This window comes from Chiloscyllium plagiosum, chromosome 4 (assembly GCF_004010195.1).
Source record: "Chiloscyllium plagiosum isolate BGI_BamShark_2017 chromosome 4, ASM401019v2, whole genome shotgun sequence".
Lineage (NCBI taxonomy): Eukaryota > Metazoa > Chordata > Chondrichthyes > Orectolobiformes > Hemiscylliidae > Chiloscyllium > Chiloscyllium plagiosum.
This window is the reverse complement of record NC_057713.1, coordinates 137,501,080-137,518,667: the sequence shown is the minus strand read 5'-3', so window position 1 is coordinate 137,518,667 and position 17,588 is coordinate 137,501,080. Positions and strand designations below refer to the sequence as shown.

At 42.4% G+C, this 17,588-nt stretch overlaps 1 protein-coding gene across 1 annotated transcript in view; it reads left to right on the top strand.

Moving 5' to 3' along the window:
• The first annotated feature begins 9,850 nt into the window (after positions 1-9,850).
• Positions 9,851-17,588, top strand: part of LOC122549464 (cytochrome P450 7A1-like) — a 59,098-nt gene continuing 51,360 nt past the window's right edge. The window contains exons 1-2 of the mRNA XM_043689324.1: positions 9,851-10,346; positions 15,977-16,217. Of these exons, the coding sequence (XP_043545259.1) occupies positions 10,264-10,346; positions 15,977-16,217 (324 nt within the window). The 5' untranslated portion in view covers positions 9,851-10,263. The remainder of the gene's footprint in view (positions 10,347-15,976; positions 16,218-17,588) is intronic.

Below are 17,588 nucleotides of genomic sequence, written 5' to 3'. Positions count from 1 at the left end.
GTTGCCGGGAGTGGAGGTTGGGTTGGTGGGGGGTGTGGGCCTGACAAGGGAGTCACGGAGGGAGTGGTCTTTTCGGAACGCTAATAGGGGAGGGGAGGGAAATATATCCCTGGTGGTGGGGTCCATTTAGAGGTGGTGGAAATGACGAAGGATGATACGATGTATATGGAGGTTGCTGAGGTGGTAGGTGAGGACCAGTGAGGTTCTGTCCTGGTGGCAATTGGAGAGGCGGGGCTCAAGGGTGGAGGAGCGGGAAGTGGAGTAGATGCGGTGGAGAGCATCGTCGATCACGTCTGGGGGGAAATTGCAGTCTTTGAAGAAGGATGCCATCTGGGTTGTTCAGTATTGGAACTGGTGGCCATCTGGGTTGTTCGGTATTGGAACCTCCTCCCACCCTGCCCCCTGTAAAAATGCCATCCCATATTCCCAATTCCTTCGTCTCCACCAGTTCCAATACCGAACTTGTATATAGATTCTTGGTAATATAGATGAACAGAGAGATCTCAGAGTCGAGGTACATAGATCCTTGAAAGTTGCCACCTAGATTAATAGGGTTGTTAAGAAGGCATACAGTGTGTTAGCTTTTATTCGTGGAGGGATTGAGCTTGGGAACCATGAGGTCATGTTGCAGCTGTACAAAACTCTGGTGCGGCTACATTTGGAGTATTGCGTACAGTTCTGGTCACCGCATTATAGGAAGGATGGGAAAGCTTTGAAAAGGGTTCAGAGGAGATTTACTAGGATGTTGCCTGGTATGGAGCGAAGATCTTATGAGGAAAGGCTGAGGGACTTGAGGCTGTTTTTGTTAGAGATAAGAAGGTTGAGACATGTAAGATAATCAAATGGTTAGATAGGTTGCACAGTGAGAGCCTTTTTCCTTGGATGGCAATGGCTAGCATGAGGGGACATAGCTTTAAGTTGACAGCTGATAGATATAGGACAGATGTCAGAGGTGGTTTCTTTACTCAGAGAGTAGTAGAGGCGTAGAACACACTGCCTGCCATAGTAGTAGATTCGCCAACTTTAAGAGCATTTAAATGGTCGTTGGATAGGCATATGGATGAGAATGTAATAGTGTAGGTTAGATGCGCTTCAGATTGGTTCCACAGGTTGGCGCAACATCGAGGGCTGAAGGACCTGTACTGCGTTGTAATGTTCTATGTACTATGTTCTCTAACTAGCCATTTGGATACAGAACTGGCTTGAAGGTAAAAGTCAGCAGGTGGTGGTGGAAGGTTATTTTTCAGACTGGAGGCCTGTGACCAGAGGAGTGCCACAAGGATAGGTGCTAGTTCCATTACTTTTCATCATTTATATAAATGATTTGGATGTGAGCAGAAGAGGCAAATTTGATACATTTGCAGATGACACCAAAATTGGAGGTGTAGTGGACAACAAAGAAGGTTACCTCAGAGTGCAATGGGATCTTGTTCAGATGGGCCAATGGGCTGAGGAGTGGCAAATGGAGTTTAATTTAGATAAATGTGAGGTGGTGCATTTTGGGAATGCAAATCTTATCATGACTTATACACTTAATGGTAAGTCCCAGGGAGTGTTGCTGAACAAAGAGACCTTGGAGTGCAGGTTCATAGCTTCTTGAAAGTAGAGGCGCAGGTAGGTAGGATAGTGAAGAAGGCGTTTGGTATGTTTTCCTCTACCGGTCACAGTATTGAGTACAGGAGTTGGGAGGTCATTTGCAGTTGTACATGACATTGGTTAGGCCATGTACATAGATTATTAAGTGCAATTCTGGTTTCCTTCCTATTGGAAGGATGTTGTGAAACTTGAAAGGGATCAGCCTATTGGAAGGATGTTGTGAAACTTGAAAGGGATCAGACAAAATTTACAAGGACGTTGCCAGGGTTGGAGGATTTGAGCTATAGGAAGAGGTTGAATAGGCTGGGGTTGTTTTCCCTGGAGTGTCGGAAGCTGAGGGGTGACCTTAAAGAGGTTTATAAAATCATGAGGGGCATGGATAGGGTAAATAGACAAGGTCTTTTCCCTGGGGTGGGGGAGTCCAGAACTAGGGGACATAAGTTTAGGGTGAAAGGGGAAAGATATAAAAGAGACCTAAGGGGCAACGTTTTCACGCAGAGGGTGGTACATGTATGGAATGAGCTGCCAAAGTAAATGGTGGAGGCTGGTACAATTGCAACTTTTAAAAGGCATCTGGATGGGTATATGAATAGAGAGGGTTTGGAAGGATATGGGCCGGGTGCTGGCAGGTGAGACTAGATTGGTGTTTGGGATATCTGGTCAGCATGGACGGGTTGGACTGAAGGGTCTGTTTCTGTGCTATACATCTCTATGACTCTCTGACTCTATTTGGGGATGGCTGCTGTGCTTGATGGTGAGTTGGAAATGGAGCAGCCAGTGAAGTACTTCTCTATAAAACTAAATAAGTATCAGAAATACCTTACTGAAGGAAAAGGGACTTTGGGATTATTGTTGACTCTTCAATACTTTGAAGTCTACGTCCAACTCAATAATAAGAAAATACTAATGGAGACTGCTCGTCATCCACTGACCTTCATTTCAAATGTAAATGTGGGGGCCTCTGAAGTCTGCTTTGGCAGTGACGTCTGGATCCTGAAGGCAGTGCCACGATCACCACACTGACACTGATCATCGTGACCTGAACATGGAGTTTGCTCAGGTTACTGGGAATATGGGCTTACCTAGCAAATCCTGGGACCTGAATATTCATGGGTCAGTGGCACATTGGAAGGAAGCTAGGAAAAGGTTTGGGATAGATCACTTATTAAGTGTGTCATAAGTACAATAGATTAGTTCTAACAATCAAGAAGTAGAATTAGTTTGTGTGGAGTTGGGATTTGATGGGACCCATACTATAGGATGGCTGGAACAATGAAGCTTATGAGAAATGTACAAGGATAACCATGGATGATCTGAATCTCCTGGATTGGAAGAAACAGGTTAGCAACAAGATCCTAGAAGATGAGCTAATTTTCAGGACAGTGGCATAAATCTCCATGTTCCAGAGTCAACCAGAGAGAAGGCTCTACTAAATCGAGAATTGTAAAATGAGATAACTGTGATTGTGTCTTCCCTACACTCTGAGTAATGAACAATGATGCTGGTATTTTCTCTTGAAGACCAGCATAACTGACAAACATTGATTTTCTTTGCCCCCCACCAGTTGATACTCGAAGTCTGTACAATACCAAGCCTGCAACTATCTGGTAAAAACAATGACTGCAGATGCTGGAAACCAGATTCTGGATTAGTGGTGCTGGAAGAGCACAGCAGTTCAGTCAGCAACCAATGAGCAGCGAAATCGACGTTTCGGGCAAAAGCCCTTCATCGGGAATAAAGGCAGAGCCTGAAGCGTGGAGAGATAAGCTAGAGGAGGGTGGGGGTGGGGAGAGAGTAGCATAGAGTACAATGGGTGAGTGGGGGAGGGGATGTAGGTCAGGGAGGAGAGAGTGGAGTGGATAGGTGGAAAAGGAGACAGTCGCTGCTCCTTGGATGCTGCCTGAACTGCTGTGCTCTTCCAGCACCACTAATCCAGAATGCAGCTATCTGGGTCTGTCCAAAGCAGAACTTCTTGCTTCTATCAGTGAACACACAAAAATAAATCAACGAATCTTCTCCACACTGAATCACTACCTCTATGGGATTGTAGTGTGCATTGGGATGTTTCAAAGAGAAATGCAAATAAATTAAGGTCCCACACGAGAGGCTATTAAGTGAAATTAGAATACATAGGAGTGGGGGAATATACTTGTATGCATTGAGAACTAGTTAATGTTGTGTATGTTGCGATGCTGACTTGTACCAGGTTGTGATTGGGGTAGTTTTCTCTTGCCATTCCCCTCTCCTTGACTGGATAATTGATTTACGTAGGGAGAGGAAGCCACTAGTGATTCTTAATGAGAAACAGATCTTAATTTAAGTAAAGTGCAATTTAGTTTATGATAGCAATTAGGTACAAGTTAGACATTGCAAATCAGACAATGATGGAACCCAAAATAAAACAAAGAATTGTGGATGCTGGATATCTAAAACAAATGGCTGTAGAAACTCAGCAGGTCTGGCAGTATCTGCAGAGAGAAAGCAGAGTGAATGCTTCAAATACAATGACCTTTTCTCAGAACTGATAGTAGCTGGAAAAAGGTTGTACTTATGCACATGATGTGGGACAAAGATTGAGTGGATAGATGGAGATGGAGTGAAATACAGGCAAACAGAAGAATGGCTGACAAAACGTGTGGTGCTGGAAAAGCCCAGCTGGGCAGGCAGCATCGAGGAGCAGGAGAGTCGATGTTTCGAGCATAAGCCCTTCATCAGAAATGAAGAGTTTATGCTTGAAATGTCGATTCTCCTGCTCCTCGGATGCTGCCTGACCTGCTGTGCTTTTTCAGCACCACACTCTCAACTCTGATTGCCAGCATCTGCAGTCCTCACTTTCTCCCTGTGTTAAAGTAGCAGGCAACTGGAAGTTCAGGGTCGTTTTTGGGAGCAGAACGTGGGTGTTCTGCAAAGCCGTCACCCAGTCTACACTTCATTTCCCCAGTGTAGAGGAGACCACACACTGTGAGCAGCGAGTGCAGTCGACTAGATTGTGAACAGTGCAGGTAAAGTGCTGCTTCACCTGAAACATATATTTGGGCCCTTGGATACTGAGGAGGGAAGAGGTAAATGGGCAGGTGTTACACCTTTGGCATTTTAAGGGAAACATACTGTGAAGGAAGTGAAGGAAGAGTGTACCTGGGTGTCCCAGAGGGAACAGTCCCTGCGAAAGATGGACAATGAACGGGAGGGAAATATATGTCCAGCAGTGACATCTCACTGAAGGTGGCGGATAATGATCCTTTGGATGTGGATGGTGGTGGGATGGAAACTGAGGACCAGTGGGACCCTATCATTGTTGTGAGAAGGGAGAGAGGGAGTGTGGGGAATGGGTCGGACATGGTTGAGAGACCTGTCAACCATTGTGACAAGGAACCCTCAGCTGAGAAAGAAGGTGGCAATGTCTGAGCAGCCGCCCCCACCACCCCAACTGAAATTGACATCATCAGGAGATATGTGACAGAGATGGAGAAACTGGGAGAATGGAATAGAAGATTTGCAGGAAATAGGGTGTGAGGCTTTATAGTCCAAGTAACTGTGGAAGTCAGTGGATTTATAGTGGATATTAGTGACCAGTCTATCCCCAGAAATAGAAACAGAGATGTCAAGAAAGGGAAGGGAAGAGCCAGAGATAGACCAGATGAAGGTGAGTGCAGGGTGGAAATTGGAAGAGAAAGTGATTAATTTTTCCAGTTCCCCCGAAATGTTACCTCTGCTTTCTCTCCAAAGATGTTGCCAAACCTGCTGACCATCCCAACATATTCAGTTTCTGTTTCTAATGCGACCTAGTTAATAGATCTGCCCTCTTCATGAACCTAAGACATTATGCCTATTCCCACCAAGTGCTAATGAAATCATAAGATTCAGTGGTGCTTAACATCAAACCCTTCAGAACCATTAGAATTAGAATATTTTTTGTTGTCACATGTACTGCAGTACAGAAGTGCAGGGGTACAGTGAAATGTTTACAATGTTGCTTCTTATGGCCCCATCTTAGGTACAAGTATCTCGGCACAAATCTTAGATAAAACAAGGAATAAAAAAGAAAAGTAGTTGCATTACTTTATACTGATTCACAACATTAAGTTAGAAATAAGACATAGCTAAAGGATACTGTTATGGACCAGGCCAGACCTCCTCAAAACATTTCAAGAAAGTAGCCCAGATCCTAACTTTGCTCATTGTTTTAAGCAGGTGTAACGTGGATATTCCTGCAGAGAATCAGCCTTCAACCCCAGACTTTTTGGAGTCTGTGCCGTTTACAATATCTCTGAAAAAAAGCCAATGACAGCATAACCTTGTTAAAGGAGCAGCTTCGTCACAATAGACATTACAGCCAGATAAACAAAGTACAAGAAACATTACATTGCATAGCTCAGCACAGGAGCTTCCACACATAGTTTAACCGCCTAGACTTGTTATTTAGCCTATCGACATACCACTCACAGCATTTGTAATATCCTTTCATCTCTCTGCCTATAAATTCTGTGCCTATATGCTTCCCTCCACTTCATCTGACGAAGGAGAAGCGCTCTGAGAGCATGTGATTTCAAATAAACCTATTAGCCTATAACCTGATGTCATGTGACTTCTGACTTTGTCCTCAAGCTTCGAGATGAATCAATCATTGTTCAAGAATTTTCAGTGTTAATTCTGATCTTGCAAGACACAGGCTCCCTTTTAAGTGTAATGAGCCCAGGCTAGCATGAATTGAATTTGCATTGGTGTTGTTTTTAGTAGATTTTCAATCAGGTAGTTCCATTTTTCTACAGTTAGCACTTTAATTTTAAAAAGCAAAGGTGATATTCTGAAGCATATGAATTATGAAATTGACATTTTCAACACACTGAAGGCAGCTTTAAGAAAAGCACCAACTTTAAACTCACATGCTCTTGACCTGTGGTTCAAAAACTTTTTCCAAATGTGACTACATTTCCAGAAATGGAAATTGATATGGCCTTCAGTGAAACCTGGGGAAAGGTGATGGGTAAAGGACTTGTGACGGTGAAGGTCTGTGTATTCGATTGGGAGAACAGCTGTTTTCCAACTGAGTCTGAACTCCATGGTTGTCATTGATGACATAGAGCTCACAGACCCAAATTTTCAGCATGTGACCACCCCCTTGAGGTCTTGACTTCCCCATCTGTGAAATCTTGATCTTGATAACAGGGTGCTCATATGAAGCTACAGTGTTTGGTCTGAAAAAACTGTGCAGCAAGGGCACTGAAATGGAGTCAACATCAGCTTCTGAAAGTGTTGGGAATTTAATCAGAAATGTATTTAATTCAAAATATATTCAAATAATGACATATTCCCAGTGGAAGGACAAAAACATTTCTTGTGAATTTGTGCACTGAGCCCATTATAATGACAAGAAGAAATTACAAGCTCATGCAATGAAAAATGATGAGCTTTCATAATTATAAAACCCCTGTGTCCTTTTCACCTTGAATGGTAAAATAATGCCTACATTTAGAAGGCATGTTCTTTAGCTATAGATCCAATAGCTCATCTTTCATATGCTAAACTGAATGAACTGTTCACTGATGTATTGTCAATCAGAATGGTGATGGAGTGCTATTATTTTAAATTTCACTCAAATTATGGGAATGAGAAGGAGGTGATGGCCTAGCAGACTGTTAACCTAGAGAGGAGAAAGTGAGGTCTGCAGATGCTGGAGATCAGAGCTGAAAATGTGTTGCTGGAAAAACGCAGCAGGTCAGGCAGCATCCAGGGAACAGGAGAATCGACGTTTCGGGCATAAGCCCTTCTCCTGAAGAAGGGCTTATGCCCGAAACGTCGATTCTCCTGTTCCCTCAGTGTTAATCTAGAGACCCAGATAATACTCAGTGGACTATGAGATTCGAATCCCACAGCAGCAGATGGTGGAATTTGAATTCAATATTAAATTGTAATTAAGAGTCTAAGGATGGCCATGAACACATTGCTGATTGTTGGGGAAAACCCACCTGGTTCACCAATGTCCTTTAAGGAAGGAAACTGCCATCCTTACCTGGCTAGTCTACATGTGACTCCAGACCCACAGCAATGTGGTAACTCCTAACTGCCCTATGGGCAATAAATGTTGGCCCAGCCAGAGATGCCCACATCCCATGAATGAATAAAAAAAGGAAGAAGTTGACACCAAACAGATAAATTTAAGAAGTTCTTATTTGTAGAAAGTGTGATTCTTGAATGTATTTTAAGGCAGTGTCATAGTAGAAATAAAGACCCTGGCATCATTAGGAAATAATTAACAGAGAAGGACTTTCAGGTCTTTCCGGTGAATGGCGGTGGATGAAGGCTGTGGTGTGGGTGTTGGACTTTCAGAAAGTATTGATACAGTGCCACATGGCAGGTTGATTAACAAATTGGAAATGTTTGGGATTGCTGGGTCCTTGGCAGCGTGGATTAGAATTTGGCTAAAAGATAGGAAACAGGGGGTCGGTATAGATGGGCATTTCTCAGATTGGGGACAAGTAGAAAGTGGTGTTCCCCAGGGATCAATGTTGGGACCCTTGTTTTTTCTGATTTATACAAACATTTGTAGATGGGTGTTAAGGACAAAATCTCGAAACTTGCAGATGATACTAAGCTAGGGGGAACCGTGAATTGTGTGGATGATGCTGAACAACTTCAGAGGGATATTGACAAGTTGGTGTAAGATTCTGGATCAGTGGTGCTGGAAGAGCACAGCAATTCAGGCAGCATCCGAGGACAGGCAAAATCGACGTTTCGGGCAAAAGCCCTTCATCAGGAATAAAGGCAGAGAGCCTGAAGCATGGAGAGATAAGCTACCCTCTCAGGCAACATGTTCCATATTTGACCCATCCCCTGGGTAATTTGCTTTTCCATCAGATCCTCGCGAAATGCTTCATTTTTCACTTTAACCTTAATTCAATTGGTCTAAGACATGCCTACATCGCGGAAGTATTTATCACAATCGGCCCAGTCTATATCACTCACCATTATGTCTGCATCAATTGCCCCCTTAGCCTCTTCTGCTCCACAGACCCCAAACAATGTAGAGGAGACCGCATCGGGAGCAACGGATACAATAGATGATATTAGTGGATGTGCAGGTAAAACTTTGATGGATGTGGAAAGCTCCTTTGGGGCCTTGGATGGAGGTGAGGGAGGAGGTGTGGGTGCAGGTTTTACAGTTCGACAGACACCTGGCAGATGAATCTCAATGCAGAGAAATATGAGGGAATGCATTTTGGTCGAAGAAATATGGAGAGACAATACAGGCCTCAATGACACAACCTTGAGAGGAATACAGGAGCAGAGGGTCCTCAGGGTTCATATGGTTTCCTGAAGGTGGCCACGCAAGTTGAAACAGTTGGGTTTATAAATAGAGGTATACAATATAAAAGCAAGCAAGTGATACTCCCCCTCTACAAATCATTGGTCAGACCACATCTGGAGCATTGTGTTCTGGGCACTTCAGGATGTGGAAGGATGTGAAAACTCTAGAAAAGGTGCAAAGGAGATTTACTAGAATGATCTCAGGAATGAGGGATTTTCGATACAAGGCATGATTAGAGAGATTGGGTTTACTCTCCTTGAAGCAGAGAAGATTAAGAGGTGACCTTATTGAGGTGATCAAAATTATGAACAATTCTGACAGGGTAAAGAGGGATATTCTATTTCTATCGGTTGGTAAGTCTGTCCCTAGGGGTCACAATTTCAACATTGTCAGCAAGAAAGCTCGGAGCCAAATGAGGAGAAAATTGTTTCCTCAGAGAGTAGTTAGGATTTGGAAAGCGCTGCCTGGGAGAGCGGTGGAGGCAGTTTCTGTCGGTGGTTTCAAAACAGAGCTGGATATGTATTTAAAGGGATGACGTTAGTGTGTTTGGGAGATAGGGCTGGAGAATGGGACTATCTGGGTTGCTCTTTTAGGAGCAGGTACAGACAGGTGGATCCATGGCCTCCTCCTGCTCTGTAACATTGATTCCTTCATTCTGAATTGATTTCCGGCCTAACCAAACCTCATGTAAATCAACATTGCTTTTCTATATTAATCTATATTTATAGAAAATTAAGAAAATGTAAAAGTATTTGAAGTGCAAGTTCTTAATATCATTTTATTTGGGTCCATCTGCTGGATGGAGCATACCATAGTTACAAACCAAATACCCTCTGAATCTGCAGAAAGGCGGCAGGTCTGGTGGAACTTGTGGAGAGAGAAATCAGAGTTAACTTTCCCAGTTCAATGACCCTTCCTCAGAACTGATGCCTCACTGGACCCGAAACATTAATTCTGCTTTCTCTCCACTGAGAGACTGGCAGACCTGCTGGGTTTCTCCGGCACTTTGTGATTTTATTGCGGATTTTCAGCATCCACAGTTCTTTTATGTTTCTCCTCCTTCCCAGCCCACCCCCCGTTCAGATTGAAAAGGGATTCAGCTTCGAGAGCTGTGTCTGTGGCGCTGTGAGCGGCTAAAGTTCACAGCATTGGCTGAGTCCAAGCCACGACCTCCTTTGTCCCCACTGAAAGGACTTTATCCTTTTCACAGCTGCTCTCTCTCTCTCTCTGCCTGACCGACTGGAGCAGTCCATGAAGTGAATCTACAAACTTTGGCAGTGGATCCGGGGAGATCGAAGGAAATCTGTACCGACTCTCAGTTGCTGCTGAGCCCTCCTGCTGTTGCGGACAAATTGCCTCCAATGGCAGCGCTGAATGTGTGGATCGTGGGCACATTGGCAGCTCTCTCTCTCGGCTTGTTCTTGCTGCTAAAAATCAGGAGAAGGCAAGTGCACATTTCCCTTACTGTCTCTGCGATCTTCACAATCTTGTTGTACCGTCAGAAACAGAACTCGCTTTGTAAATCCTGGAATAGTAGAATTTCACCTTTCAATCAGAACTAAACAGACAGGGCGATCCTTTCTGAAAATACTATTCATCTACTCCCATTCCCATACCCTTTGCTCAGTATTTTCTTCTGCACATCTTTATCCACATTACTTTTAAAAGATAGAATGTATTCTGTTTTTTTTTGACACTGTTACTGGATAATTCTCTTGTCCAGAATGCCCTACCTATGCCAGTCTAGAGGACGGTGAAGACATAGGGCAGAATCTGGCAATGTGGGCTTTTAGGGGCCAGACGTTCATTAGCAGGAGGCAGCTCCTGGGCCAATTGCAATGGCAGGAAGCCCAGCCATTTGTGTATAACCTTATCCAGTTAATGTTGGGAAAACCTTTCTGCACAAGCTGTGAGCACACTTACTGCTGGATGGAGTTCTTTCACAAGGAAAGAAAGAAACTTCTCCATATAACAGTAAAGTTTTACTTTTTCCTTGAGCTTTTATAATGGGATTTATCATTTTGAAATAAAGTTAGGAGAGGTGAGCATTTCTGTTTGTTAAGTCTGAGAGCTCAGTAATTCAGTGAGAAATGATTGTGATACACAGATCAAAATGCAGATTCAGTTTGGATGAAAATAAGAAATCACAAGGGAAAGAAGGCCTTGCTGAGAATGGTCTGTGGGCTTCCTAACCTGATCACCTTACAGAACTGAGTGTAAATCAAGAAATAACAGATGCTCACAGGAAAGGTACTGCAGTAAATGTGGGAGATTTTAATCTTCATGTGAAACAGGAGCAGATGTAGGGCCATTAATCTCCACACCTGCACAATCAGTATAGATTAGATGAATCAAAGTAGCAAAAGTGAACCTGAAAGATGCGTTTATAGAGAATATTCAGGACAGTTTCTCAGAATACTACATTTTAGAACCAGTCAGAGAGAGGGTATTTTCAATCTGATAATGTGTACTGAAACAGGATTGGTTAATCCTGGAAAGGATCCTCTTGGTATAAGCGATTACGAAATGTAGAATTTCACATTCAGTCTCAGAGTGTACCTGAAACTACAGTTTTAAACTTAAGCAAAGGCAGTCACTGGGACATGAACACAGGGTTGGCTGGCTGAATAGATTAAAAAATATGATGGTAGAGAAATAGTGATAAAGATTTAAGGAGATGTTTCAGAATTCTGAACAATATTGACAGAGAATGCATCATCCATGACTACCTAAAGAAGTGAAGGAAAGTATCCAATTGAAATAAAAGATGTCATTTGCTGCAAAGATTAGTGGTAGTCAGTGATATGATAATGATCAGATGATCTGTTTTCTAATGTCAGTTAAGGGCTTAATATTGACCAGGATATCAGAGGGAACTCAGCCATTCTTATCTGAAACATTGCTGTAAGCTCCATTATTTTTGAAAGTGTACAGGGTTTCAGTTTAATATCTGAGCTAAAAGGAAGCACTTTCTCATTACTGATCGAGATTTCATTGGGACTTGGGGACATAATTGTCATAGTCAGACACAAGACTGCCAACAACTGAACCCAGCTGACAGCCCACTGGGATAAAATGCACTAACTATGAGATCCAGAGAAATCTGGACAATGTAACAGAATAGATAAAGAGAGAACGAGCAAAGGATGGCTGTTGATATCCAAAGATAAATCTATCAGCTTCAAGATAAACAGTTGAAGGGCTTCCAAGAAAGCTGCCAACCCAAGAGCATTTACTTTCATTAAAAGGGGACAGTTTGTCTGAAAGTGTCTTTAAGAATTACCCATGTGTTGCAATATATTCACAGACTCATGGGAACTTACAGCACAGAAAGTGGCCATTCATCTTGTCATATATTGGTCCTTGGAAAGAACAAGAATGCTCAGTCCCGCATCAATTCTGTTTTAATCCATAACTCCGTATGTTCCTCATAACCTGCCCAAATTCAAAAATTATTTACGGAATAAGCTTCTGCCATCTTTTCAGGCACATTGTTCCAAAAGTGGAATAAAATACCCTCTTACTCCTACCCCAACCCATCATTCCCAATGATATGAAATCTATTCCTGACTCACTTACCAGAGGGGCTAATCTTTTTCCACCTACTCATAAAGTGCTTCAACATCTTGAAAAAAATCTACATTTGGTCACTTTTTAGCTTTCTTTCACAGAACATCATGGAGTCCCTACAGTGTGGAAACAGGCCATTTGGCCCAACAAGTCCACACTGACCCTCGGAAGAGTAACCCGCCCAGACCCATTACTCAACTTTTAACCTCTGACTAATGCACTAACCTACACACCCCTGAACATTATGAGTAATTTAGCATCTCCAATTCACCTAATCTGCACACTTTTGGACTGTGGGAGGAAACTGGAGCACCCAGAAACCCACGCAGACACAGGGAGAACATGCAAACTCCACACAGAGAGTCACCTGAGGCTGGAATTGAACCCGGGTCCCAGTGCTGTGAGGCAGCAGCGTTAACCACTGAGTCACTGTGCTGCTCCATTGTTCTAAATTAAGTCGTCCTCAGTTTAAAAAAAAATCTTCTCTCTTCCTTTTTAAACTATTTACATCTCTCCTGAAACATGTTGCTGAGAATTGACAGCAACACTCCAGCTGAAGGCCCGCCAGTGACTTGCAGAATTGTAGCATAATTGTTTTCCTGTTATCTTGACCTATGGATAGAAGCACACATTTAACCAATATGTTTATTTTTGTAACCACCTTTTCAATTTGCAAGGTCACCTTTCAGGATTAGTGTTTGAGCACTAAGGTGGACACTCACCTACACATTCCGAAATAGTGCCACTTTCTGTCTTTCCATGTCAATTCTCCCAAAGCCAATTCAAAATTAATTTTATTTTATTCATTCATAGGATGAGGGCATCATTGGTTAGGCCAGCCCTATCCCTATCCCTAATTACCCAGGGGCAGTTAAGAGTAAATCGCATTGCTGTGGGTCTGGAGTCTCACGTAGGCCAGACCAGGTAAGGATGGCAGTTTCCTTCCCTAATGGACATCAGTGACCCAGATGGATTGTTCACCATTAGGCTCTTAGATCAAATTTGCTGTGGCAGGATTTGAACCAGAATCCCTTATGTCTCTGCATTAATCCCACAAGGAGAAAGTGAGGACTGCAAATGCTGGAAATCAGAGTCGAAAATTGTGGTGCTGGAAAAGCACAGTGGGCCAGGTAGCATCTGAGGAGTAGAGACTTGACGCTTTTGGCATAAGCCTTCATCAGGAATGTGGGTGGGTGGGTGGGGGAATGGGCGATGAGAGATAAATAGGAGGGGGGATGGGGCTGGGGGGAAGGTAGCTTGGAAGATGATAGTTGGGTGCAGGTGGGGAGTGATGGTGATCAGTCAGAGCAGAGGCTGAAGCGGATAGGTGGGAAGGAAGATGGACAGGTAGGACAATTCAAGAGGGCAGTGCCGAGTTGGATCTGTGATGAGGTAGGGGTGGAGAGATGAGGAAGCTGGTGAAATCAATGTTGAGGCCATGTGGTTGGAGGGTCTCTAGATGGGAGTGTAGGTCATTTAATCTGGAAGTAATAGAGAACTGAAATATATTGCAATAATGCTTACAAATTCAAGGGAACTGAAGTATCAAAAGGAAGATACAGTTCACAAATAACTAGAAACCAATAAAATCACTAGGGAAGGTATAAAAGGGCAAGTAGAGGTGTACTGATAATATCACTGCACTAGCAGTCCAGACTCTTAGGCCAACTATCCAGGGGACCTGGGGTTTGAATCCCACTATGGGAAGTGGTAAATGGTAAAATTTAAATTCAAAAGAAAATCTGGAATAATAAGCCCACCTAAAGGTGACCATGTCACCACTGTCAATTGTAAAAACCCACCTGGTTCGCTAATGCTGTCCCTATCTGTATATGGCCTACACATGACTCCAGACTCAGAACAATGTGGGTGACTCTGAACTGTTCTTTGGGAAAGTAGGAGCAGGTACTAAATGTGGCCCTAGACTTTGACATTCACTTCCCATGAAGCTCAATGTAACAAAAACTCAAAACTCTCATACTTTATCAATCTATAAAAAATTCAAAGATGTTTAAATGTTTAAGGAGGGAAACAGAAATAATCCATGTAATTACAGGTTAGTGAGCCTGACGTCAGTGGTGGAGATGTTGTTGGAGAAGATACTGAGAGACAGGATTTATTCACATTTGGAAATGAATGGGCTTGTTAGTGATAGGCAACATGGGTGTTTTTGGGCGAGGTCATGTTTAACCAACTTGATTGAGGTTTTTGGGTAGGTGACAAGAATGATTAATGAGGGAAGGGCATTTGATCTTGTCTACGTGGGGTAAGGCATTTGATAAGGTATTTTATTGCAGGCTGGTACAAAAGGTAGAGTTTCAAGGGATTTGAGGTGTACTGGCCAAATGGATACAAAACTGACTTGGTCATAGAAGACAGAGAGTAGTGGTGGAAGGATACTTTTCAAAATTGAGATTAGTAACTTGTGGTGTCCCACAAGGTTCAGTGCTGGGATCTTCGTTGTTTGTAATATATATAAATAAGGTGGAGGAAAATGTAGGTGGGTCTGATTAGTAAGTCTGCAGGTGACACCAAAATTGGTGGAATTGCAGATACTGAGGAGTATTGTCAGAAGGTATTGCAGGAGATTGATTGCAGATTTGGGCAGAGAAATGGCAAATAGAGTTTAATCTGGACAGATGCAAAATGATGCATTTTGGAAGATCAAGTTCAGGTGCGAGTTATACAATAAATGGCAGAACCCTTAGCAGCGTGGACGTATAGAGGGATCTGGGTGTACAGGTTCACAGATCCCTGAAAGTTACATCACAGGGTGGTCAAGAAAGCACACTTGCCTCAATCAGCTAGGGCAGTGAATATAAAAGTTGGCAAGTTATGTTATAGCTGTATAAAACATTAGTTAGGCCAATTTGGAATATTGTATGCATTTCTGAAGGATGTGGATGCTTTAGAGATGGTGGAGAAAAGGTTCACCAGGATGTTGCCTGGTCTGGAGGGTTTTAGTTATGAGGAGAGATTGGATAAACTTGAATTGTGTTCACTTGAAAGACGGAGGCTGAAGGGTGACTTGACAGAGGCCTACAAAATAATTAGAAGCATAGATAGACTGGATAGTCAGAGGGTATTTTCTGGAGTGGAAAGGTTAACTACAAAAGAGCACAGGTTCAAAGTGAGAGGGAGAAAGTTTAGGGGAGAAGATCAGGGAAATTTTTCACACAGAGGTTAGTGGTGTCTAGAACGCACTGCCAGTGGAGGTGGTGGAAGCAGGTAAGTTAGCAACTTTTAAGATGTAACTTAATAGACACATGAACGGGAAGCAAACAGAGACATAGAAACTGCATGGGCAATAAGAAACAGGTCTACGTAAGGATTAGAATCAGCGTGAAACTGGATGGATTGCATTTTTCTCTAGTACCTTTCCTCAATACACTATTGGGTTGAATTTTGTTGGAGGGATGTGATTCCTACTCATCTACTATATTTAAATGATGTGCAGGGAATATTCATTTCCATTGATTTATTTCAATATTTTTCTTTCCACAGAAGAGAGGGAGAGCCTCCCATAGAAAACGGTTGGATTCCATACATTGGTTGTGCTCTAGAATTTGGTGCTAATCCTCTGAAGTTTCTGCAAATTCGCCAGAAGAAATATGGAGATGCTTTTACATGTAAAATAGCTGGGAACTTCATCACTTTCATCACTGACCCCTTCTCATACAGCTCTGTAATTCGACATGGAAAAAATCTAGATTTTCAGACCATTGCATTAAAAATTTCAAGACGGGTGAGAACCCCTACTTGTTTTCTGAATCGGAGATGCCGGTGTTGGACTGGGGTGTACAAAGTTAAAAATCACACAACACCAGGTTATAGTCCAACAGGTTTAATTGGAAAGCTAGTGTGCTTCCAATTAAACCTGGTGTTGTGTGATTTTTAACTTTGTTTTCTGAAGTATTGGTTCTTTAGTACAGTGCAAAACAGTGAACTGAATAAGTTGCTAATTTTATTCATCATACTGTATTACTTTCTCTGATTTAACTGATCGATCATATTTCTCAAAAAGCCTAACTAATGGCAATTGTTTTGCAATTACAGTGTAATGAAAAATATACAACTGTCATGTAAATGATAATGTGTAACAATCAGTCATTTATTAGGGATTGATGAACTCTGTGAGCTAGTTTATTTTAAAAAGTACAATATAATGCAGTACATCACAGGAACAGCCTTCAGCCCTCTAAGCCTGCACCAATTCTAGTCCCTATTTAGAACAACTACTTATTGCCCATGATTTGGAGATGCCGCTGTTGGACTGGGGTGTACAAAGTTAAAAATCACACAACACCAGGTTATACTCCAACAGGTTTAATTGGAAGCACACTAGCTTTAGGAGCGACGCTCCTTCATCAGGTGATTGTGGAGGGCTCGATCGTAACACAGAATTTATAGCAAAAATTTACAGTGTGATGTAACTGAAATTATACATTGAAAAATTGATTGTCTGTTAAGCCTTTCATCTGTCAGAATACAGTGATAGTTTCACTTCTTTCATGTGTAAATCACAAAACCTTCTTTAAAGTTGCATTCTCGGGTTAGCTGTTAACAATAGTGATAGCTAGACAATATGTTGAAGGTGTTAGCCCCCTGTGCTCTCTGTCTATGACCTGATGTTTCGATTGATTCTAATCTAAAAAGTGAGATAACGGAGTTTTACATAAATTCTTGCAGTTTTTGAGCTCAGAATTCTACACGAATGTATGCTCAAAAACTGCATTCATTCATGTAGAACTCTGAGCTCAAAAACTGCATGAATTTATGTAAAACTCCGTTATCTCACTTTTTAGATTAGAATCAATCGAAACATCAGGTCATAGACAGAGAACACAGGGAGCCAACACCGTCAACATATTAGGTAAAAACAATGACTGCAGATGCTGGAATCCAGATTCTGGATTAGTGGTGCTGGAAGAGCACAGCAATTCAGGCAGCATCCAAGGAGCTTCGAAATCGACGTTTGGGCAAAAGCATCTGCAGTCATTGTTTTTACCTCATTGATTTTAACCCTACTGCGAATCCTCTTGCAAGGATGTCTGCCTTGAAGAAGTTTTCCTCCTCTCTCTACAAGAATCTCAGGGAGTCCCTCTCCCACTGCAAC